Genomic DNA, 25,970 nt, shown 5'->3' on the forward strand with positions numbered 1-25,970 from the left:
TTAATCTACCAATATATTAATAATAATTATATTCAATAACTTATTATTGTTTTTATTGTTATTATCCTTCCTCCAGAGGTTTTGTGTTTTCCATGTTTTTTTGATTTCCAGAATATTTATGGATATTGGATGTCCCCACTGCTCTTCATTGTGCTGTTAAATCAGAAAATGAGGCTAAATCCAACCCAAAAAGGAAGAAAAAAGGGAAGGAAACAAAGAAAAATGAAGCAAAACCTAAAATTTTAAAAACAGATAAAAAAAGGAGAAGAAAGAAGAAGAAAAAAAATTAAAAATGCTTAAAAGCAACTGAAAATAACAGTAAAAAATTGAGATAGTAAAAAAGAATTTGAAAATCCCCTCAAAAAAATTACAAACTACAAAAAATAAATTATAACAACTTTAAAATTCTCCAAGATATATATATAAATTATAAAACCCCCAAATTATTACACAGTCCATAAAAAAATAAAGATATTAAAAATTTTTACAAAGACAAAGATAAAAATCCCAACTCTCCTCACAAAATTCAGAAATAAAAATCCCCATAACCCACACTGAAACTGGGACAAATTACCCCAAATGAACTTTGTGAGGTGACCTTTAAACCCTTAAATAATTTCCCTTTTAAATAGTCAAAAATAATTATGAATATTCAATATATTTTTTCTTTTCTGTTTTTCCACTCTCTCCCCCAAACCTGCAGCTGCTTTTTCTGCCTCTCCTTGATGCCAGGAGCAGAATAAATGAGATTTCATTTTATTTAGTAAAAATGCTATAAAACTACAATTAAAATTACTTTAGCAACGATTCCAGCAACCAGAACTTAAGAAATGCAATTAAATAAAATTAAATTCTCTTCAAGTTTTTTAAATATCTCTGGGCACAAAGGGTATCTAACAGGATAAATTATCCTCAAGAAGGCCGGGTAAATATTCCCCAAAAAAATCCTGGAATACAGCAAAGAAAAGGAAATATAAATTATGCTGAAGTCGGGGCAGGATTTAATTTAAATTAAGATTTTACCATGCAATATATGTCACCAGAAATGTTCTCCACCAGAAAATATTTGAATATTTTTTATTAAAAGTGCCATTTCTGGAGAAGACTCAAAGCAGTTACACAGCAATAAGAAAACATCCAAAAATTGAATAATGAAGAATTTATCAGAATTTAAGTTTTAAAAATAAACCTTCTATTGGCTGTCCAGTGCAATGTAAATAAAAATTGCATTACACACATATATATATATCATAAAAAATACATTTAACTGCACAAAAGGATGGATTTGCCATTACTTCTGAATTATTTTCAGGTTCAAAAATGTATGGATTTAGAGAAATACCATTCCCAAAGTTTTGGGGTGACTTTAGGCAATGAAACGTTGAGTGTATTTCAATTACAACATCTGTGAACCCAAAATGAGATAAAGGCATCACTGAAAATTGGTTTTATCAAAAGAAAATTGGAACATATTTAAATTACAACATCTGTGAACCCGAACTGAGATAAAAGACATCACTGAAAATTGGTTTTATCAGATGAAAAGCTGAATATATTTCAATTACGACATCTGTGAACCTAAAGTGAGACAAAGGCATCACTGAAAATTGGTTTTATCAAATGAAAAGTTGAATCTATTTAAATTACAACATCTGTAATTTAAATTACAACATCTGAACCCCAATTGAGACAAGGACACCACTGAAAACTGGTTTTATCAAATCCAATAATTTTTAAGTTCTGCAGACAGAGATCTGAAACTCCTGATACCGGATAATATTTAATATAAAAATTCTGCCATAACTTAAAGTCGGATTTCTGTACAGTCATTAATCCTGCCAAAAATATGGCGAATTTTAAGACGCTTTTCTCAGCATGTTTTTCCCACAAAATCAGCATTTAACATCAAATCCAAGCAGGGCTTTCCATAAAAAAAGATGAAGCAAAGGGAAAAACAGAAATTCCCTCTTCAATTCCATATTTCTTCTACCAAGTGCCTCTGTGCACTGCATTAATGGCATTTGCATATTCAATTCCCCATTAAAAATAATCCCAAACTTTGCCATAACAAAGGGCTTGGTGCATCCAAATGATTACAGCTCCTCCTCAATATTCTCCACCCTTGGAATTATAAAATTCTGATTTAAAAACATAAAATCCAAGAACAAATCCTTTCTCACGCCCAGATTCCATCCTTGAACCTTCAGTTGATTTACTGGGGTTTATCCCAAAAAATTCTTTCCCAAAAGCAAAGACATTTTATGAGGTTTAAAATCTTCATTTCAGAATTTCTTCCCTTTTCAGGGAGGGGAAAAAAAAATCATTCATCCAAGGAAAACAGCCACAGACTTTCCCTCCTGAAATGTCATTTTTTTGTTGTTGCAGCAGTTTTTTAGGGTCTCCCTGCCACTCCCAAAAGCTCTGGAATGGCATTTCCACGATAAAAAACCCCTCAGCACTGAGATTATTGTAAATTATTGACAGCAACTCCTACAAGACTATGGAGCTCTTGGAGGCCTCATTGAGATTGGAAGAATTATTCCCAAAAACTGAATTTTGGAGCAATTTGTGCAGGAAAAATCCAATTACCCAAAATGTGGGAGCCAACTTCACCTTGGAGGAATTCCCAGTGGAGCAGAGGGAAACCTGGAATGGTTTGTCCACCAGAAAAAACGCTTTCATCTGGAAAAATCCTTGATGGAGCAGAAGGATGAAGGTAATTATGGGACCAACAGAGAATCCTGGAGTGGTTCGGGTTGGGAAGGACCTTGAAGCCCACCCAGATCATGCAGGGACACCTTCCCCTGTCACACTGATGCCTCAGGTTTGGCTTTTCTATTTTTCAGGCTCTGTGCTGCTTCAGTGTGCAGCTCTGAGCTTCCCATTCAGTGTTGCTGAGCTCTCTGCACAGAGCAGGGAGACAAAACAATTCCTTCTCCAGCTGGGCACCAAGGACAAATGATCCCAATCCCAGCCCAGGAGCACAGACAACGTGGGCTGGAGAGAGAAAAACAAGCAGGATGGGACTCGATCACCTAAAGCTGGAACTGGACAATGAACTGCAATGTGCCAATGGAGCAGAGCTGATCCCAGTGAGAGCCCCCGGGAGCGCTCGTGCATTTTGGGACCATTTGGGTTCATCTTGGGTGCAGCCCTGGCTGGGCTCTGGTGCTGCCCAGGGTGGATCCATGGAGGAGATCCTTTTCATGGATCCCTGCTTTATTCTGTGACTCTGCCCAGCCTCTGCTCTAGGGCAGCCTGCTCAAGGCTTGTTCCAAGCTCCATCCAGCCTGGCCTTGGACACTTCCAGGGATCCAGAGGCAGCCACAGCTTCTCTGGGAATTCCAGCCCAGCCCCTCCCCACCTTTCCAGCCAGGAATTCCTTCCCAATATCCCACTCAATTCACCCCTTTCCCAGTGGGAAGCCATTCCCTGGGTCCTGTCCCTCCATCCCTTGTCCTCAGTCCCTCTCCAGCTCTCCTGGAGCCCCTCTAGGCCCTGGAATGTGCTGGAAGCTCTCCCTGGATCCTTCCCTTCTCCAGGTGAACATTTCCAACTCTCCCAGCCCAGCTCCAGAGCAGAATTCCAGCCCAGTTGGATTGCACAGAGTCCAGATATGGAAAGAGAGAATCCAGATCTCGAGAAATGAGAGATCCATGAGAATCCAGGTCTTGGACAACCTTGACTCAGACATCAAGAATCATTTTCCTTTGGTAAGTAAAAAGCTTTTGCATCCAAATTCTGTAGCTGCACAATCGCCCGTCCAGAAGCCACAGACTGAATTCAGACACCTTTCTGCATTCTAAGAATATTGTGGAGGAAATTTCGGAATGTCAACAAGCCTGGAAATATTTCAGAATCTTTTTTATATCTGAATATAATTAGTGACACAAACCAGCAAATAATTAAGGCAATATTGACGTAAAAGAAGCCAAATTTGTAGCTACTGGAATTTTTCAGGAAACAGCTCCAAATCTCTTTTTTGAGTCAGTTTAAGTGATCCATCCTTCCCGAAAACATCCATCAGGACAGTAATACTCCTGGGAAAAACCTGTGCAAATCAAGAGAGAACACAGCAGAGCTCCCTCCTTATTTATTCCAAGTGTCCCCTTGGAATTTTTAGGATAATGAAGCTGCTTGACCATCGCTGTGATTTCAAAGTCATGATATCCCAATATCACAAAAATAATATTTTTGTGATATTCTGAGGGGACACTCAATTGCAAAAAAATAATCCCTTTGCTTTGCAAGATCAGGAATTCTGCTCTGGGTGCTCCAACAGGATTTTTTAGGAATTCTACATTACCCACAGCTTTAAAACAGGAGGAGGATGAGGCATTTTACAGAAAGAAATGAATTAATTTTGTATTATTGCCAGGAGAAATGAGAGCTCTGATCAAGCAGAAAAAAAAACCAACCTCATATTTGTTCTCTATGAAAACCAGAGGTGTCCTCTGTGAAATCAAGATAAGCTCAAACACACCTTGATAAGAAACTCTGAGTTGTTTATGCACATAAAAGGTTTAAATCCAGTTCCCACCTTTCCACATCATCCACCCAAAGCTCCTTTTGACTGTGATTGTCACAGTTCTGTCCCAAAACCCCCCAAAATGCGCCTTTTCCTCAGAAAACAGGGAATCAAACCTTGAGTCCGCCCCACTGCCCCACCCACCGGGGGGTTTTTGTGGGGTTTATTTTCAATCCTGACGGCGAAGGATTCCCACTAAAACACCCAAGGATGTGCCTAAAACACTCAGGATGTGCCTTTCCTTAAATTTGCTGGGATGAGGGAACATCAGCAACTTCTCCCTGGAGATCCTGGAGGTTCCTGGCACGGGGACTGTCCCAGCAGCTCTGTCTGGGGGCGTTGTGTCAGGACAGTGCCATTGTCACCAGCGTCACCAGTGTCACCAGTGCCACCAGGCTGGGCAGCGCGCGGCTGCCCGCGGCCGTCCTGCGCGCCTGCAGCACCGCGAACACCGCGTTGGTGGCGTTGGTGGGGATCTCCACGTTGCAGATCATGCCTTCACAGCAGGAAACACACTCCTGCTGGGAGAAAAGGGTCGTTAGCTCAGGGTAATTATTGCAGGGTAATTAATTCCAGGTAATTAATTCGGGGGGATTAACTCGGGGGTTTTAAGAGAGAAATGCGTATTTAGTGTCGCAAAGCTGAGCTGAACAGACCCATCCTGGCCAGGGCAGAAGGTGGAGCAGATATGCTAAAAATCATCCTAAAATCCGATATATCCATGAATCAATTCTCCAAATCAGGAGTGCAGCTTTTTCCTGGAGTCACTCATCCCCAGGCGTGTCCCCAAGCTGAGGTGGGATGCCACAGAACCACAATGCAGAAAAGAGAGCTTCCCTTTCTAACGCACCAACTCAAAATCTGCTCTGCAACCTTTCAGGTTTCGGCTTTGGTTAAGCGGAAAAATTCTGACTCTAAAGTCTTTGTTCCCACTCAGTCTTCCCCTCCAGGTTTTGTGGTCGGTGCAGCTTCACATGCTGAATCCACTTTATTTTTGGGTTTCTAGGGCCACCAAAGCACTGCCACAGCTGATTTCCAGGAGAAAATTCCAAACCCAGCTCTCTTTAGTAGAAAAACCAAGGGAATAAATTAATAAAATGCCAATTTTTACCCAATCCAAAGGCACGACAGGTTTTTAAAGCTAAAATCCCTGCCCATGGCTGAGGGTTGGAACAAGATGAGCTTTAAGGTCCCTTCCAACCCAAACCAGGCTGGGAGTTTATAATTTTATATATATACATATCAATATAAAAATATTTATATTATATTATATTACATTATATTATTTTTAAAAATTCACATATATAATATAAAAAATATATATTTTATGTATACCTCTATTTATTTATATATATATAAAAAATACATATTTATATTCTATATATGTAATTCTATGGAAATGCAGCAGGAGACAGGATGCAGAGTTATTTCATTCCCTCAAAAAACTGTTGGAATCACTGGAATTTTCCCAGAAAACACAGAAATACTCTGATATTTAATGTGGATATTGCCTGCTTGGTTTTTGGTGTCTGAAATGGTTCATGTTAAAAATACTAGAACTAATATTCACATATTCCTATTTAGGAATTAATAGATAATATTTTACAGCAGAAAATAAAATTCTGGTGGCCTATGCTTGATTATTAAGAATAAACTTCCCGCCATCATCCCAAGGCTGGGATGAGCCCAGTTTGGGCTTTTCCCCATGGAACAAAACTCAGTTTTGCCTCGCTTAAGCCTATGGCAAACAGAGGCTTGCAAAACCTCTCTGAGAGCTCAAATCCTGAGCTCCATGCCCTGGGTGCACCCAAAAAATCCCAGCAGGGCGTTGTTGGTGTCTCCTCCCACCCCAGCAGGAGTGGGGAAGGAGGAAGTAGGGCTCGGTCCTGGTTCTCCTGCAGAAATCCCAGTGCTCCCAGTGCAGAGCATGCAGAAATCCCACTGTTCCCAGTGCAGAGCATGCAGAAATCCCACTGTTCCCCAGTGCAGAGCATGCAGAAATCCCACTGTTCCCAGTGCAGAGCATGCAGAAATCCCATTGTTCCCAGTGCAGAGCATGCAGAAATCCCATTGTTCCCAGTGCAGAGCATGCAGAAATCCCATTGTTCCCAGTGCAGAGCACGCAGAAATCCCATTGTTCCCCAGTGCAGAGCATGCAGAAATCCCACTGTTCCCAGTGCAGAGCATGCAGAAATCCCACTGTTCCCAGTGCAGAGCAGCTCCTGGCACATCCTCCTGGAAAAACCAGCCCTAGAATGGCCACCTCCAGCCCCAGGAGCAGGGCAGGGGTAGGGCAGGAGTAGGGTGGGAGCAGGGCAGGATTAGGGCACTTAAGGAGTAGGGCAGGAGCAGGGCAGAAATGGGGCAGGAGTAAGGCAGGAGCAGAGTATGAGTAGAGCAGGAGCAGAACACAGCAGAGTCACAGCAGGAGTACAGCAGGAATCAGGCAGGAGTAGGGCAGGAGCAGGGCAGGAGCAGAGCAGGAGTACAGCAGGAATAGAGCAGGAGCAGAGCAGGAGCAGGGCATGAGTAAAGCAGAATTAGGACAGGAATAGAGCAGGAGCAGGGTACGAATAGAATACGAGCACGTTAGAGAAGAGCAGGAGCAGGGCAGAGCAGAGCAGGAGTAGGGTATGAGTAGAGCAGGAGCATGAGCAGGACACAAGCAGAGCAGGAGTAGAGCAGGAGGAGGGCAGAGCAGGAGTAGGGTATGAGCAGAGCAGGAGCATGAGCAGGACACAAGCAGAGCAGGAGTAGAGCAGGAGGAGGGCAGAGCAGGAGTAGGGTATGAGTAGAGCAGGAGTGGAGCAGGACATGAGCAGGACACAAGCAGAGCAGGACTAGAGCAGGAGCAGGGCAGAGCAAGAGTAGGGTTTGAGTAGAACAGGAGTAGAGCTGGCATAGAGCAGGAGCATGAGCAGGACACAAGCAGAGCAGGAGTAGGGCAGAGCAGAGCAGGAGTAGGGTATGAGTAGAGCAGGAGTAGAGCAGGAGCAGGACACAAGCAGAGCAGGAGCAGGGCAGAGCAGGAGCAGGGTATAAGTAGAGCTGGAGTAGAGCAGGAGCATGAGCAGGACACAAGCAGAGCAGGAGTAGAGCAGGAGCAGAGCAGGACATGAGTAGAGCAGGAGTAGAGCAGGAGGAGGGCAGAGCCGAGCAGGAGTAGGGTATGAGTAGAGCAGGAGGAGGGCAGGACACAAGCAGAGCAGGAGTAGAGCAGGAGCATGAGCAGGACACAAGCAGAGCAGGAGTAGAGCAGGAGCAGAGCAGGACACGAGCAGAGCAGCAGCAGGGCATGAGTACAGCAGGAGTAGAGCAGGAGCAGAGCAGGACACGAGTAGAGCAGCAGCGGGGCATGAGTACAGCAGGAGTAGAGCAGGAGCGGAGCAGGACACGAGTAGAGCAGCAGCGGGGCATGAGTACAGCAGGAGTAGAGCAGGAGCAGAGCAGGACACAAGCAGAGCAGGAGCAGAGCAGGACATGAGTAGAGCAGCAGCAGGGCATGAGTACAGCAGGAGTAGAGCAGGAGCAGAGCAGGAGTAGAGCAGGAGTAGAGCAGGAGCAGAGCAGGAGTAGAGCAGGAGCAGAGCAGGAGCAGAGCAGGAGCAGAGCAGAAGCAGAGCAGGACATGAGTAGAGCAGCAGCAGGGCATGAGTACAGCAGGAGTAGAGCAGGAGCAGAGCAGGAGTAGAGCAGAAGCAGAGCAGGACATGAGTAGAGCAGCAGCAGGGCATGAGTACAGCAGGAGTAGAGCAGGAGCAGAGCAGGAGTAGAGCAGGAGCAGAGCAGGAGCAGAGCAGGAGTAGAGCAGGAGCAGAGCAGGACACGAGCAGAGCAGCAGCAGGGCATGAGTACAGCAGGAGTAGAGCAGGAGCAGAGCTCGCGCAGGCGGCGCAGCGCTGACCGTGTGGCCGCTGTCCCCACGGCGGTGGCAGCCCACCAGGTGACACTCCTCGCCCGTGGCGCATCTCTTGGTGACCGAGGTGCTCTCCCCGCGTGCCGTGAAGAGGTGAGCGGTCAGGCAGTAGCGAGTGCCTGCAAAAGCAGCAGCAGCAGTCTGAGTCCCGTTATTGATCCTTTGGAACAGCGTCGCGAGCCTACACACAGCTCAGGAAAACATTCCCCGAAAATGGCTCTACGGAACTGTTTGCGACTTGATCAACAGAGCCCTTAACAAGAAATTATTAATTACTGTGAAGTCTCAGCTGACCCTTCAAACCTCCAGCAAGGCTGCTTTGATTGAAATTGCTAATTAGCACCATCACCCACACGTTTATTTTTATTTCTCTCCTCCTTTTGGCAGCGCGCTCCTGTGCGGTTTCAGGTTTGTTTCCTCATTCCTCGGCTTTGCTTCTTCCCCTTTCCCACCGTTCCCGCGAATGTCACCGGGGTGAAAAATGAGGAAACGCTTCCATTCTTTTCTGAGTTTTATCCTCCCCAGCACAGGTGTGATCCCTAGTCAGGCAGGTCCTGCTGCCCACAAAGAACAGGAAATTTTGGGATGGCATCCAAGGGGAAGGGAATAAAGCTACAGAGGAAATTCTTCAGGTTTTTTTAAACAACATTAAATTAACTCTTGGGAAGCACCTCATTGTATATACACACAGAGAAACACAGATAGCTTATTAATATTGATGTATCATTAAAAATCTCTTTGAATATTATTTTTTTTGTTGTTATACAAAAGTGGGAGACGGAGATAAATAATTTTTCACTGTTGCTTTACAACCCTGAAGAAAATAAGGCTACAGAGGAAATTCTTCAGGTTTTTTAAACAAGATTAAAATTAACTCCTGCAAAGCACATCATTATATAGATACACAGGGAAACATATATATAATATAGGGTATAATATAATATAATATAATATAAGTACATTAATTATAGGGAATTAACACTGACGCATTATAAAATATTAAAATTATTTAAAATAAGGTTATATTAAAATATTAACATTCAATTCAATATTAATACTTAATTTAATATTAAAACACTAACATTATTTTAAATGTTTGCATTTTTTGTCCTATAAAACTGAGAGAGATGGAGATAAAGAATTTTTCACCGTTTCTTTACACTCTGGAATGGCCAAAATTGTCACGCCAGCAGAAATCTCCTGACCCAGCATCACCAAGTACAAAACCGTGCTGGCACATGAATGCCATGAATGAGCCAGGCTCCTCCATGGGGGTGAGTCAGGGAAAAGCAAGTTTAAATATCACAAGGATCTCCTCATCCAGCCTTACTCACTTTCAGGACACCACCTGTCCTCAGCCCATCTGTTGCAGTTGTAGTTGTCCACTGCGTTGTCACAGGTAAAGCACTTGAAACTGTTTGGGAATGGAGTGGCTTGAAAGGGTTAAAAAAAAAAAAAAAAGTATGATAATACAGTCAGCTGGGAAGTATTGAGAAAAAAATGAAAATATTCAAAATTATGCTCGCACGTGGATGTATTTACAGAAATAAATTATATATATTTACATCTTTTCACTGTTAGACAAATAAAACAAGTTTTGCAGAAAGCTTTCTTTTTCCCTCTAGGCTTGAACTCAAAAAATATCCTGATGTTTTCACTCTCATAATCCAAAATTGAGGCAGTGGTGGGAAAAGCAGGAAAGAGGGAAGAGTTTATCTCCCTCCTCATGGAGTAAACATAAATCTGCATTTTCCTCTGATGGAAAAACTGCATTTCCAAAGCAGCTCCAGAGCTTGATCTCCCACTCGGAAGGAGACCTTTAAACAAAAGGTCTTTTAAAATCTTATTTCCATTATTTCAATGAATTATTGGAAGGTGCAGGGTTCATTAGGGGCAGGTATTATTTCCAGCTATTATTTCCTGGCTGGCTTAACGATGCAGATAATGCAAATGAAGGGATGGAACACTGCTGATGCCAGATAAGAGGCAAGAAAAAAATAAAAATACACTCTGCCATTAGTGCCAACTGGCTTCACAGGTCCCACAGGGGTTTTAATTACCTTCAGAGTGAATTAATTGCATGCAGCAACACCTATTCCTCCCCTTACAAAACCCCCAACAAGATAAAAGACCAAAACCACCTGTTCTGGATTATTTACCAGGAAACCGCTGCATAATTTCCTCTGCAGGGAGACAGAAATAATACAAGGAAAGCCCTTAAAGTGCCAAAGTCCTTGTGCACCCTTTAATTTGGCAATGATTTGATTTATTTTCATTTAGTCAACCTATCAAATATTAAGGATAAAGTGCTGTGGGTTGAGAGGCAGAATGTTTATTTTAAAGTTTCTTTGGAGACGAGAAGCTGACACACAAAGGACCGGAAGGATGGGGCAAATAATTACAATTTTAAGCTAGAATTCCACAGAGAAAAGGCCAGAATTCCATTTAAAAAAAGCTACTTACGGTCTAGTGGAGGCCTGATGTTGTAGAAGTTGATGTTCTCAGCCGAAACCCAATTTCCCGAGAGGATGAGGAACGGGAGAACGGCTCCGGCCAGCGCGCGCCGCAACGCCCCCATCGTGGGCATCACTGCTCAGGGAAATCCCGACCCCTCAGGCCTGGAAAAGCAAGGGAGCACATTATTTAGTGGGAATTGTGAGGGCCTGAGGTGCAGGATGATGGATTTTCTGTGAAATCCTGCTGGAAAGCGTGGCGATCCAGCCGGGAATGCCGGCGAGCTGCTGAGCGGCGCAAAGCTGAGCTGGTGGTGCCTTCTGCTGGCCAGAACCCCTCACAGAGGGCTGGAACTTGCAAAACAAACTCAAGTTCACGTTATTGCTTTCATCTATTTGTCCTCCTGAGCAGAGGGAGCCTTAAAAATTCCTTGAAAGGATTCCTAAAAATCAACAGGATTGAGGTCCTTCAGATCCAACTTGAAACGGCGTGGAACAAACCGCACTAAACGCAGAGAAATCCCAATTTTAACACCAACAACCAATCCCTTGCCTGAGAGAAATAAATTTAACTTCATCATCTGAAATTTAAGTGCACTTTAAGTGCTGTCACAGCATTAAATTTTTTAAGTGTAAATTCAATTTCTTTCTTTTTAAGCTCATCCCAAGGGAATGCTAAGGAAGATGGCACAGACGTTTTGGAGAAGGGCAAGGTGGAAAGTTCATGGGGATGAGGTGCAATCACCCAAAAATCCATTTATTTGGGGCCCCCGTGGTGCTCTGCCAAGGCTTCAGAGAGAAGAACTGAACGTTTTGCTCAGGTTGGTATTTAGATTTCCACACCTCCAGACAAACAAAGGGAATTGTGGCAAATTCCAGCGACCCTGGAGCCAGGTTTGGATATTACAAATCACAGCCTCACTCCTCCCATGCAAATTCCCAGCAGGACAAACAAGCTGGAGTGGAGGCTCCTGCCAAACCAGAGCCAAAGGCATTCCCTCCAAATTTCCAGGCACACCCTGGCCAGGCTGGAAATGGTGCTCAGCAGAGAATTCCAGGAATTTCCCTTTTTTCCCTGCATTTTTTTGATTGGTTGGGGTTTTTCCTTTTCCAGTGGAGATGGTTTTGCCAACCAAGTAAACAACAGAATTTTAGGAATTGTGAATTTTATTGTGAATTTAACCATACTGCTTGAGATCTGCTGATTAAACCTTGGATTTATGGATATATTTCAGGAGATATTCCAAAGTCATAGCCTACCTCTGCTCCCTGTGTACTTCCAACACTGTTTTCCATAGGATGGTCCAGATTTCTTCTGGCTGCAGCCCAGGATCAGAAGGATTAGGCAGAAGAATCTGTGGAGAGCAAACAGCAACAGATCACCAAAATTCTGTTTTCAAGAAACAAAACAGCATTAAATTAAGATAAAGATTAGGTTTTTATAACGAAATATCCAAAGGGGCACTTGAACTACACAATATGGCTCTTACTGAGCGCTGTGACGCTGCAGAAATTGAAATTCCCTCCTTCCTGCCATATTCCAGTGCCATAAAAGACAAATAAAAGACAAAAAGTGAAGGAATGAGGCTCAGTCCACCCCTGAGGATGAGTTTCCTCCAAGAAAACCACTACTGAGGGGATGACCTGGGTGGGACCACACCAGTGAACATTCCCATTCCAGAGCTATCCCAACTTTCCCCAGGATTCCTGACAAAATATAATATACTAATACTAGGTAATTAATACTGATATATTATAAAATATTAAAACTATTTAAAATAATGTTATAGTAAAATATTAACATTCAATTCAATATTAATATTTAATACTAAAATACTAACATTATTTAAAATGCTTGCATATCAGTATTTTTTGTTCTATATTATATAAAACTGAGACAGATGGCAATAAAGAATTTTTCACTATTTCTTTACACTCTGGAATGGCCAAAATTGAAGAAGCACAAGGGAACCTGAGGGAGTGAAGACAAACCAATGAGAGGCTGATGAACAAACAGGTCCCCCCCCAGTGTGTGGAGCTGATCCAACTCCTGGAATTCCAAGTCATTGATCCACCTCCTGGAATTCCAAGTCATTGATCCAGCTCCTGGAATTCCAAGTCATTGATCCAGCTCCTGGAATTCCAAGTCATTGATCCAACTCCTGGAATTCCAAGTCATTGATCCACCTCCTGGAATTCCAAGTCATTGATCCAACTCCTGGAATTCCAAGTCATTGATCCAGCTCCTGGAATTCCAAGTCATTGATCCAACTCCTAGCATTCCAAGTCATTCCAAGGCTCCAGTTTCCAGAGCCACACATTCCTGATCCCAATCACCTCACCCCTGTGCTCCTGCACCACCAGGGATCCAGATTTCTTGACTCCAAGAGGGCTCCTAACCTTAAAAATGCTTGAGGGATGTTGGTGACAAGATCAGAAGAGTCTTTTCTGTGCCTCAAGTCCTCACTCTCCTTCCTGGATCCCTTGCAAATAACTGTGTTTATCCTGGAATTCCAGGATGGTTTGGGGCGGAAGGGAATTTAAAGCTCATCCAGTTCCACACTTTCAGCTTGCTCCAAGCCCTTCCAGCCTGGCCTGGAACACTTAAATCCTTGTTATGTCCTTATTATATCCTTGGAATATCTCAAGCAACGCAGTTTTGATCACAAATTTTACAAAACTGCAGTGTATTTCAAGCATTTTTAAATTATTTCCACTTTCCTCTGCAGGAAGGGAGGGAACTGAATCATTCCAACATTTCCAAGACTTCTCTCCTTGTCCTGTACTTGCTGCTGGCTCAAGGAAACTCTGCCTTTATGGGCTGTAACTGGATCTGAAGCACCTGGGCAGAAATAAAAGGCACAATTCCACTTGCGCCAATTTGCCACAGCCCCAGGCTCCCCCCCTGCTCCCCTCCCCCAGGCTCCTCTCGCTTTCCCCCGTACCAAATGGAAAATTTGAGGGAATATAAACACAAAAAAAAGTGACTCTCTGGCTGGGGGGAAGGCTCAGTAAATCGACCTCCCAACCTGATGTAGTCAAAGGTGTCCTTGTTTGCCAGGCAGGCCAATAAATAATGGATGTTGTTTGCCATGGCTTGGTTACACAGCTGCACCACAAGGGCGTTCTCCAAGCAAATAAGAAAATATTGGCCCAAAAATGGCTTTCATATCTCACCCAGAATCTTTCAAAAGCTTATTTTCTTCACAGTGCCTTATCTCTGTCGAGCTCGCTGATAATATTATCTAGCAGAGTGAGTAAATGTTTCATTAGGCCCAATTAGGAGCTCTCATTAGTGAGGGGGGAAAATGTCACAACATGGAAGATTAACTTATATAAACGGGAGCAAACAGGGAGCTCCAGCTTTCCTGGAGGAGGGAAGACAACCCAGAAGGGAAGGGCTGAGTGCTATAAAAAAACCTGTGACTAAAACCCTTTTCAAGAAAACACCCAGGAACACAACGGCTGAAACAATGAAAATATTCCAGAAGGCTGGAACCTCGCAGGGTGTGATGGAAAAGTGGGAAGCAGCATCCCCTGCTCTCTGATTTTAATAAAATTCCAGTCTGTTGACATTGTTTTTCCTGGCAGGCTCAGTGGAGGATTAGCAGATTGAACATCAGATACGGAATGCAAATGAAACTTCCTGCTGTCATTTAGCAAAGCAATTTTCAGGTGCTGTTGGATAATTGCAAACGCTTCTGTTAAACTGCACTTGGGGACACGAGAGCTCCACAGGCAGAAAGGGATTTTCTGTTCGGGGCTGGGAAGGTAAAACCCAACACCTGACGTGGCCCTGCCACAAATCCCAAAGGCCACCAAGGAAATTCAGCTTGGCTAAAAGGGCAAAAGGAGCTCCCTGGCTGCCCCATTCTCACGTTCTCCTCTGGAGACCATTCAATTCCTGCAAAACTCAGCCAGGGAAGAAGTGGACAGGACAAATCTTCAAAAACCCCAACATTTTCTTTAGGAAACAAACAGGCACATTTAAAATGCAAAGGTGGGGGAAAGTGAGTATTTTGACAGATTAAATCACCCCAGAAATTACTGCAGATCTGCAAATTCAAAACTCTTTGCTATGGAAGTTTTACCTTTTGCTTCCCTGCTGAGTTAAGTCTGTGTTTTTTTCACTTTTTGCCTCACAGCATGTTATTATTAGCACAACACACCCCAGAAAAATGGATTTTACATCACACTGACAGACACCTGCAAGGAGCAACAGTGACAGAATCAAAGTGAACTCATCAACCGGATCTTGAACCACCACACATTTCCTTCAGCTGCGCCCAGAACACCACTTGGAACGAAAATTTGGCCGTAATTACAAGAAATTACCAAGCTCTTTATCTGAGATCTTGTAAAAGTAAAGCACAACATCGCTTAGCTCGGGGGAGGATGTTGGCATGGGAGGTGTCTGACTGCACCAAACACATGATTTCAGAAAGAAAATAATCCCTGATGAACACGATAAACCTGGGAAGCATCACTGGGGTGAAGGACCTGTGAGCTGAAAACATGGAACAAAAAGTGCATTATTCCTTTCACAGCCCAAACTGACATTTAGGCTAAAATTCAGAATCCCCCATGGTGGATGGATGGATGGATTTTCCCCATGTGGAAAATAATTCATTTTGTCTAAAAACCCATTAATGAGATGAAATTTCTGCCAGTTTTCCATTTCCTCAAAGAACTGCTCTGGCTGGCCAAAAGCTGAGTTTGGAACAGCTTTTCTGCATCTCCTGCAACTGGTTTAAATCTCACCTGTGCAAGGCTGGAAATTGGAATTTAATATTTAAAAATTGGAATTTAAAAGCTCTGGAGAAAAGACATTACAGGAATAAGGGAATAAGCAGCTTTGTTTTTGTTTTTTTTTTTCTTCTTTGAGACTTGCTCTCACAAAATTCAATTGACAGCCTATTTCCGTTGAACAACATGGAATGCACAGAATATTTAATCAAACATTCAAACAATCCAGCATTTCCTCCAGGAATAACTCTCCAACTGCCACTAAAATCTCCTTGGAAGCTGCTTCCCCCCAGACCCCACCACAACCCCAGAGCCATTCTTTCACCATCACCGTCCCAAAAACAAGGAAAAACTCAACGATCACGGAATGTTCCAGCTGGGAAAAGCCCCAGATATAAACCCTGAAACACCCCAGGCCCACCAAAAAATCCTTCTGAATTTAAGGATCAATTCTGAATTCAAGGATCAATTCTGACCACTTGGGTCTAAACAAACCCACTGAGAGGGAATTTTGTCCTGATGCTCCTCAAGTCATCTCAAGCTCTGGGAATTCCCATTTTTTGAGGAATAAATGAGTATGAATTAAAGCTCTTATTGAAAAATGCAACTTTAAAGCAGGTTGTATATTTTTTATATATTATAATATAGAATTTTAAAAGCAGGTAATTTTTTAGGTGATATTTTTATGATTTCCATTATATTTATGTTTATAATTTAATATTTATATATTATTATATATAAATTCTTATTTTTCTATATAAAATATCTTATTTTTATAGAGATATAAATATCTTATTTTTAATTATATATATAATTCATATATATAAAATATCTTATTTTATATATAACTCACATTATTTTACTACATTATACCAAAATATAAATATATACGTATAATTATATATTATGTCAATATTATTTCATAATTTTATATTATTTTATATTTCAAATATTTTCTATTTAGTCTTATTCTGTCATATCGTTGTTTTTATTATTATTCTGCTGTTTTGTTTTTATTAACTTGCTGTTTATTTTTATTATTATTTTTTCATGCTGCACCTAAATATGCTGCAGTATTTTAGAACAGAAATGATGCACACCCTTATTAAAATAATAAAAATAAAATAAAAACAATAACAACAATAACAACAATAACAACAAAACAACAACAAAAACAAAACAACAACAACAACAATAATAATAATAATAATAATAATAATAATAATAATAATAATAATAATAATAATAATAATATCCTTTCAGGTCTATATTCAGCAGGCTACACAGATTTCCCTCAGCACTTCGAGTTATTATAAGGAAAGGGAAAAAAAAAATCCAGGCAATTCTGGTAATTCCAGTTTGGAGGATCTGAGTTGATTTTATCAATTAATACCTAAATATTTTTTATTAATACCTCAATATTTCAAGCTGTCTGTCACTACACGGATGAGAGTGGATTTTTCACTTGATTTTCTCCCATTGGAAAATAAATTTTCCGAAGTTTTTTCCTCTCAGGTTCCTTCCCTGGGAAGGTGGAAGTGGTGCCAGGAGCTCTTTTTTATCCCCAAAACCACCAGCAATGAGTGATTCCATGGAAAAAAAACCCCAATTGTTCCACTGAGAATTCCTCCTGTGGATATTCCTACCCCAAAATCTGCAGCTCCTGGGGTACAACAAATATGCAGATTGCTTTGGTTTTTAATTAGCTGCCTTAGCTAATTGAGGTTGATTGAATCAGAGGTGATTCCTGACAGGGTTTGAACCCTCCCAGAGCCATGGAAAAGCAGAATTTTTTATCCTCCTCTTGGCCAATGAGTTCCTTTTTTGACTTAAAAACCCTTCCTGCCATAATTATTTATAAATTATTTTTTTGGATTGAGTTTTTTTGAAGAATCTGATGAATATTTTCATGGGATTTTTTGCTTTCAGGACTGTTCTCCCTGCATTAGATGACCCCAAATAGGTTTCATCCTATAGATTTTATTGTTCATCCTGCTGTAGGTTTTTACAGGGAGATCTGGAGGGTGGATGTGGAGTTGGTGGGGTAATAATTGCTGTGTTCTCATGCTGGAATTCTGTAAATTGAATTTTTCCTTCTGCATAAAACATGTCGAAATTTGGGATTTGCCTGGAAGTGTATTATATAAATAGATAATAGATAAAATTAAAAAACAAAAAATGGATAAATAAAAATAAAAAATAATCATAGAAATAAAATATGGACACAATCAAATAATAATAAAATATGGACACAATATAAAATATACAACAATACATTTTAAGTAAAATATAATAGTAATATAAAATACGGAGACAAGGGTCAGGACAAATTAATCAGTGGAGAATATAAAAAAATGAGCTGAATCAGCACATTTTAGAGCTTTAAGGCCTTTTTTAGGGTTTTTTTTAAAGCCTGGAGGATTCTGCAGAACAAAATTACCCAGCCAGTGGAAACCTCCCCCTTCCACAATGCCAGGGAAAGACAGAGGAAGCAATAAACTTTATTACAGAGGAGAAAAAAGAGGTCCAAGAACCTTTTGAAGTAAGAGAACTTTATGCTGCAATTCTGGGCTCTCACTCACCCACCATGAAAGGACTTTGGGGGCTGAAAAAGGAAAAAAAAAAACAGAGCCAACATTCCTGACCAATTCAGGGGATGTTTCATTGTCAGGATAAAGGGATGCTGCTCCAAAAAAAAAAACCTCCTCAGTGCCTGCAGGAAATATCTTAAAACATTCTAAATATTGTAATGCCTACAAAGAAATGGATGCAGCAGCTGAAGGGGACAGTGTGGAAAACTGTGCATCTGGTCCCTTCCTCTGCCTCTGACAGGAGAGAATTCCATCTTTGAAAATAATATAATGTATGAATGTATGTATAATAATATTTATTCCATCTTTGAAAATAATATTATCTATTCCTATATATAAAATATATTCATATAATATAAAATATATTCATATTATATTCATATAACTGAAGATATTCATTCACCCTGCCCTGTCTCCCTCCCTCATCATCTCCCCAAGTCCTTGGCTGCTTGAGGTCGTTTAATGGAAGAAATCAGGCACATCCCAAGGAGATGAAGGATGGTGATGCTTTTAAGGAAGTTTAGAGCTTAAATACAACAGCAAGGAACAAATACAACTTTTTAAAGCAGTTTAGAGGTTAAATTCAACAGCAAAGCCAGAATTACTCAGGGTGTGTTAAATGCTGGATGTCCCTCAAACCCTCCCAGCTGCAGGGGGGGGATCCAGCCGGATCTGCTGACCCAAAAAGCTGCAGGAAGAGGCCAAGAGCACAATCCTAATTCCCACTTCTTATCCACACGCTCTTGCCACACCACCCTGAAAAACCCCTGGGATTTCCCACAACTTGGAATTCAGCAGGGCACCAAGCCCATCCTCCAGTTCCACCCCAAAAGTTGTGGAACTTTCATCTGAATTCTTTGTGATGGCCTCACAGGGTGGATTATTGCAGGATTTCCAGGCATGTCCTTGGGAAGACACAACAGGGTGAGGCTGGATCTCAAGCCACGGGCTTGGGAGAGAAGTGGGAATTTCCTCCTCCAGGCTTGTCCCATAAATCCTGGGATTTGGGCTGGGACAAGCTCATCCCATCCCACCCCTGCCCACCTCCCACTGTCCCAGGCTGCTCCAAGCCCCATCCAGCCTGGCCCTGGACACTCCCAGGCAAATCCCAAATTTCCGCAGGTTTTATGCAGAAGAAAAAAATTCCATCTACAAAATTCAGCCATGAAAACACGGCTTTTTTATGTGGAAGGAAAAATTCAATTTACAGAATTCTAGCACGAGAACACAGCAATTATTACCCCACCAACTCCACATCCACCCTCCAGATCTCCCTGTAAAAACCTACAGCAGGATGAACAATAAAATCTATAGGATGAAACCTATTTGGGGTCATCTAATGGAGGGAGAACAGTCCTGAAAGTAAAAAATCCCATGAAAATATTCATCAGTTTCTTCCAAAAAACTCAATCCACAAAAATAATTTATAAATAATTATGGCAGGAAGGATTTTTAGATTTAAAAAAAGGAACTCATTGGCCAAGAAGAGAATTTTAAAAAATCTACTTTTCCTCACAGGACAAAGAATTATTCTAGAATTTTTAAAAATTCATGTATATCTTGCCTTTTGCAGCCATCTAAGTATAAAAACACCATATTTTTTTTTTCCTGGATCAGAGTGAGGGGATGCTGGAGCAGGGGTAGAATTCCTCCAGCTCTTATCAGACGCTGCAGAAACAGCACCAAGTGCTGGGCAAAGATAAAGTTCTCCAGCTGCTGTTATCAAAAATGGGGTCAAAAAGTTAACTCAGGCAGGGTTTTATAGCTTAGGCCCTTTAAATAAAGCCAAATTTGGAGAGAAGAAAGGGGCAAGTGAGAAGTGAGGCACAGACAAGAGATGAGATATGGAAAGGGCTGGACCAAGAGCAGATTAATGGAAATCATCTGAGTAATCAATAGCCAGGCAAAAGTAAATTAATTAACTGCTGGACGAGCCTCCAAAGAAATGATTCCAAAGGAGTAATTAGCATTATTCATGATAAGGTTAAAGTGCTCTCCAAAAAGCCAATATCAAGCAAGGGAAAATGTCCATTTATTACCAGGCTAACACCTGCAAGGGCCCAATTTCCCACGTGCAAACATCTCCCATGCAAGGAACTCCCCAGCATTCCCATTTTGCCAAGATTAAGGAATAATTTCACACCTTAAACATTATTTAATCCATGACACACTGGGAGGTATCTGCAGGCAGCCAGAAATGTTGTGTTTTTGGGGACACACATTGAATTTTACAAGTAATAACCTCAAAATAAGCAGATCTGTTGGGGAAAAAGTCAAAGCCTAAGTACCAGGCCCTATATATATATATATATATATATATATATATATATATATATATATATATATCTCTATATATATCTATATCTATATATACATACATATATATCCATCCAATATATATAATGTATATTTATAAATAAATATATATATAATTTATATAATATTTATATATATTATATAAATAAAACTATGTAATATGTGAATATATAAAAGTCTATTTCTATATAAATATATATTCTAAACAGAAATAGAATAGAATAGAAAAATATATAATATTTTTTATTAATACTGTTATACATATATTAATATAATATAATATAATATAATATAATATAATATTATATTATATTATATTATATTATATTATATTATATTATTATTTCTATATAATAAATATACTATAACATATGAATATATATATATATATTTATATATAAATTATATATTGGTTTTCAAAATCCAGTATATAATTTAGTGGGATTATGTCCGTTCCTAAAGAACAGAAACAGCCAGTATTTATCCAACCTGTGCCGAAATTAAAGGAAAAAGGAACATTTTGTCCATGAAAAATGGAGAGCCAGAGGAATTCCTGCTGAGCAGAAGGAAAAGAATCCAGGCGGTGACCACAAGGACCGTTATTGATAAACCAGGATGAATTTCATCCAGTTAGGGCTGGATTTACACCGAGGTGTAAATCTGGTGTAGAGCCGGAAGCCAAAACCAGGCTCTTTCTCCATCTTTACGACCATTCTGAATAAAAAACTTTAGAAAAGCAATGTTACCCCCACAAGCTCCCCTCACCGAGACACCCCAAGGAGCCGCAATTTCGCTGCCGGGATCATCTCCTGCCCCTGTTTGATAAATTCCTCCAAGCTGGCAGAATTCCCTGAGCCTGGACTGGCTCCAGAACCAGAACTGTGACAGCCTTTGCAGCCTTCTGGCCTCTCTTCAAAGGCTTGGAAGGGCAGGGTGGGGAAAACAGGGTGGGGTGAAAAGAGAAATAATCCCAATTTAATTATGACTGGAGCTGCAGAATCCCATCCAGGGGAAAATCTCCTGCTTTGTGCCACAAGTACCTCCCGGGCTCGGAAAGCTGGGACAGGAATCCTTGGCACGAGGAGGACCTGGGATGCTCCTCCTCACCCAGCCAGGGGAATTTTTGGTTATTTTGCTCCAGGTTGGAGGTTCTGGGGCTGGGACAAGGCAGGGGGATGGAGGTGTGGTTGTGTCCTGCCAATGCCCCAAACTTCCCCTCCTTTTCTTACTTGATTTGTGGGTTTTGGGCTCATCCATCATTTCTCTGTATTCTCCTTGCTCTCCTCATTGTTCCTTCTGACTCTTTTACCCCCTCCTTCAAGAAACAGTGAGAGGAAGGAGCAGAAATGAGGGGAGGAAGAGAAGGGAAAGCCAAGATGAGCCTTGAGGGAGTACAAACCACAGCAGAAATGTCTTTCCACTGAATTCCTCAAGATCTCACTCTCATGCCAAGCAAAAAGCTCTCCTGGACTTCCCTGCAAGTCCAGGAATCTTTTCGTGTTCCCTATTTCCTTTTTTTTCTGAGCTGCAAAAAAATTCGTATTATTATTATTATTATTATTATATGATTCCCTGATTTTATAATTTCCACCTACATCTAATTGCACCCCTCAGGTTTAGTGTGACTCCTGACATCTCAGCAGGAAAAGAATAAATTAATAAATGGAATATGGAATAACATGCAAAGATCACTCTGCAAAATACACGAGCAGCTAAAGGTGCTGGACAAAGCAGCATTTACTAAAAAAAAAAAAAAAAAAAAAATATATCTAAAAGTATACTTTAAATAATATAAAATATAATATATATAAACATATAAATATAAAATGTATTGTATATAATATATATATGTATTAGATATAAATCTATAAAATATATATTAATATATATAAATAAAATATAGACAAATATATAAATATTAAAATATATAAATACTCTACATTAATATATAGAAAATAAAAATATATATCAATGAAATTATATTAAATTACTTCTTGAAATGCCAGCTATTCCAACATTGAGCATTTTCACAAACAACACTAATAAAGTGCTGAGTGCTGAGCTGACCACTGACTGTGACATAACTGTAAATAACTCCCCAAAAAACCCTTTATTGGATATTTTGGGTTGAACTGAAAGCAACTGCTGCTTGAGTGAAGACACTGCAACGTTCTAGGAAGAGTTTGAAATCACAAAGTGTGAAATCTGGAGTTCTCCACAATTCACACTCAGGGCAGGAACAAATATTCTCATTTTTTTGAGACAATCTGGACCTAAACACACCGGTTCCACCAGATTGCTGCTGCTGGATCCCAAAGGCTTTCTGAAAAAATTCTCTTTCAGAAACACATCCCACACACCTCCCATTGTAAAAAAGCCAGGCTTAATCCTGGGTATAAAGAATAAAACCTGCTCTACCTCGCTGCTTACTCAGGTTTGACACCGGCAGAAAAATCAGAATGCAGATGCTTGTGCTCCATAATCGCTTTCCGTGCAGAGCCTGCCTGTGGGCAGACCTCTGCAAACCTCGTGTCCTGCTTGCAAAAGTGCTGAACAGAAATTTCAAGGCTTCAGCTACCACAATAAACGTCCCAGCTGCTGGAAAGTACTCCTCTGTGCCGGGTGTCGGGCACAACTGGGACATTTCCTCCCATTAGAGCTGCAAAGGGGTTTTTTATCCATCCACTGCGTAAAAACCCCTTAGAAACCCTCTGCATTCCCTCAAATGCAGCCACACTGTTCTCTTCGGGATTTTACTCTTAGAAATCCTCCACATTCCCACAAATGCAGTCACACTGTTCTCTTCGGGATTTTACTCTTAGAAATCCTCCACGTTCCCACAAACATCATCACACTTTTCTCTTTGGGATTTTACTTTCAGAAATCCTCTACAATCCCACAAACATCATCAAACTTTTTTCTCTGGGATTTTACTTTCAGAAATCCTCCACGTTCCCACAAACATCATCACACTTTTCTCTTTGGGATTTTACTTTCAGAAATCCTCCACGTTCCCACAAACATCATCACACTTTTCTCTTTGGGATTTTACTTTCAGAAATCCTCTACGATCCCACAAATGCAGTCACACTGTTCTCTTTGGGATTTTACTTTTCAGAAATCCTCTACGATCCCACAAATGCAGTCACACTTTTCTGTTTGGGATTTTACTCTTAGAAATCCTCCACGTTCCCACAAACATCATCACACTTTTCTCTTTGGGATTTTACTTTCAGAAATCCTCTACAATCCCACAAATGCAGTCACACTTTTCTGTTTGGGATTTTACTTTCAGAAATCCTCTACAATCCCACAAATGCAGTCACACTGTTCTCTTTGGGATTTTACTTTCAGAAATCCTCTGCGATCCCACAAATGCAGTCACACTTTTCCCTCTGGGATTTTACTTTTTAACCAATGGGTGTTAATAAACACCCAATGATTCCTGTACTGCATTTTCTAACAAATTCAAATATAAACCCAAGGAAAACATTTAATGGGAGGGAGGTTGCCCAGAGAAGCTGTGGCTGGCCCTGGATCCCTGCAAGTGTCCCAGGCCAGGCTGGAGCACACCGAGATAAGGGCATGGGGTTCAAATCAGAGGATCCACAAGGTCCCTTTTAACCCAAACTGTTCCATGATTTAGGAAGAAGACAGAAAGAAAAACCAAATCCAAAATCTCTGTCCTTCCACCACATTTTTAACACATCCCGTGCAGTGCAGGGACAAAACCCCAAGCTTCACCCCCAGGAAATGCAAGAACTGAATCACACACACATTCCCAGAGATTTGCACAATGAAGTTTTGCCTAAAAAGTGGCGGGATGGGGAATTACTCAGGGCAGAGCTGAAGCACTGACCCAGCATCTGAGCATCCCCAAAAACCTTGGGACAAGGCCGGGAGGAGGCGGGGGTGTGAGGAGTGGGAAGGGCCCTGGGGAGGAGGCAGCAGCAGGGCGGCAGCCCCAGCTGACACTAATCCCAGGAAATCCCACTTTTCCAGCCCCATTCCCCCAGAACAAAGAGAGCCTGCACGGAGCAGGAACTCGGGAGCAGCTCAGGCTTTGTGCTGTCACAGAGCTGAACTCCAGCCTGCCCTAAAACCAAGCCTAGCCTTTCCCTGCCGCTCCCAGCCCTTCCCGGGGAGCCGCCTCGCATTCCTGACGTGGTTTGGGGCTGGGGCACGGAACCTCAGCCACACAGCTGGGCTCAAATCCTAAAATCCAGCCCCTGCTGGAGGCAAAGCCTGAGGGGTTCTGGCAGCAGAGCTAGGGAAGGGTGGGGAATGTTCCTAAAAAAACCCAATTTTGGGAGGCACGGGCTGCTGGGTTGGACTGGGTACGCTGGTGACACTCCAGGAGAGCTGGAGAGGGACTGGGGACAAGGGATGGAGGGACAGGACACCGGGAATGGCTCCCACTGGCAGAGGGCAGGGATGGGTGGCAGATTGGGAACTGGGAATTCCTGGCTGGGCTGGAATTCCCCGAGCAGCTGGGGCTGCCCTGGATCCCTGGCAGTGCCCGAGGCCAGGCTGGAGCAGCCTGGGACAGGGGAAGGTGTCCCTGGCAAGGCAGGGGTGGGATGGGATGGAATTTAAGGTCCTTCCCAACCCAAACCTGGCTGGGATTCCATGATTCTCTTCAGAGAAAGGAAAAGCAGAAACTGGTGAGGGACAGGGCAATCAAAGAGTTCAGGAACTCGGGGATTTGGAAAAGCCAGCCACACAGAAAGAGAAAATCCAAGAGGAGAGGCTGTGCCTCAGGAGAAGGGAATTCGGGCAGTACCAGGCCTGGAGCACTGCTAGGAGAAAGGAATTCTGGCATTCCCACCCTGGGCACTCACATTTACCATAATTCACATTTCAGTGCGGATTTAATCCAGGAAAAGGCCTTGCAAGGGGCCAAGGGAGGTCTGGAGTGCCCATCCCTGGAGGTGTCCCAGGAATTCTGGAGGTGGCACTCCGGGCTCTGGGCTGGGGACAGGGCGGGCATCGGGCACAGCTGGCACTCCATGGGCTGCAGGACTTTTCCAACCTTTTCCTCAGGCTCCATAACCTCTTGCCTTGCTTCTCTCGTTTATGTTTTTTTTTGTGGGCCTAGCCAGAAGGTGAAGGCAGAGTTGCCCAGTTGGAACCTGGAGGTGAAATCCTGCCTTTGGATCTTCGTGCACAACACAGCACACCCAAATCAGCCATGCAAAACTCCTGGCTGCACATAAATTACATATAATATATACAATATAATATATATAATTCACTATATATTATATATTATATAGAATACATAGTATATAACATATGGAAGATATGTTACAGATAATGTATAATACATAATGTATAATACACAGTGTATAATATATAACATAATATACTACAATTGTTATATAATTATAATTATGATATACTATATGTAATATAGTATA

At 41.7% G+C, this 25,970-nt stretch overlaps 1 protein-coding gene across 1 annotated transcript in view; it reads right to left on the reverse strand.

The window, feature by feature from the left end:
• Positions 1-3,848: 3,848 nt before the first annotated feature.
• LYPD6B (LY6/PLAUR domain containing 6B) overlaps positions 3,849-25,970 on the reverse strand; it is a 46,551-nt gene continuing 24,429 nt past the window's right edge. The window contains exons 2-6 of the mRNA XM_068195118.1: positions 12,158-12,252; positions 10,908-11,062; positions 9,779-9,877; positions 8,433-8,563; positions 3,849-5,046 (exon numbers count right to left, since the gene is read on the reverse strand). Coding sequence (XP_068051219.1) covers positions 4,873-5,046; positions 8,433-8,563; positions 9,779-9,877; positions 10,908-11,031 — 528 coding nt within the window. The 5' untranslated portion in view covers positions 11,032-11,062; positions 12,158-12,252 and the 3' untranslated portion in view covers positions 3,849-4,872. The remainder of the gene's footprint in view (positions 5,047-8,432; positions 8,564-9,778; positions 9,878-10,907; positions 11,063-12,157; positions 12,253-25,970) is intronic.

Source organism: Anomalospiza imberbis, chromosome 7 (assembly GCF_031753505.1).
Source record: "Anomalospiza imberbis isolate Cuckoo-Finch-1a 21T00152 chromosome 7, ASM3175350v1, whole genome shotgun sequence".
NCBI classification, from domain to species: Eukaryota; Metazoa; Chordata; class Aves; order Passeriformes; family Viduidae; genus Anomalospiza; species Anomalospiza imberbis.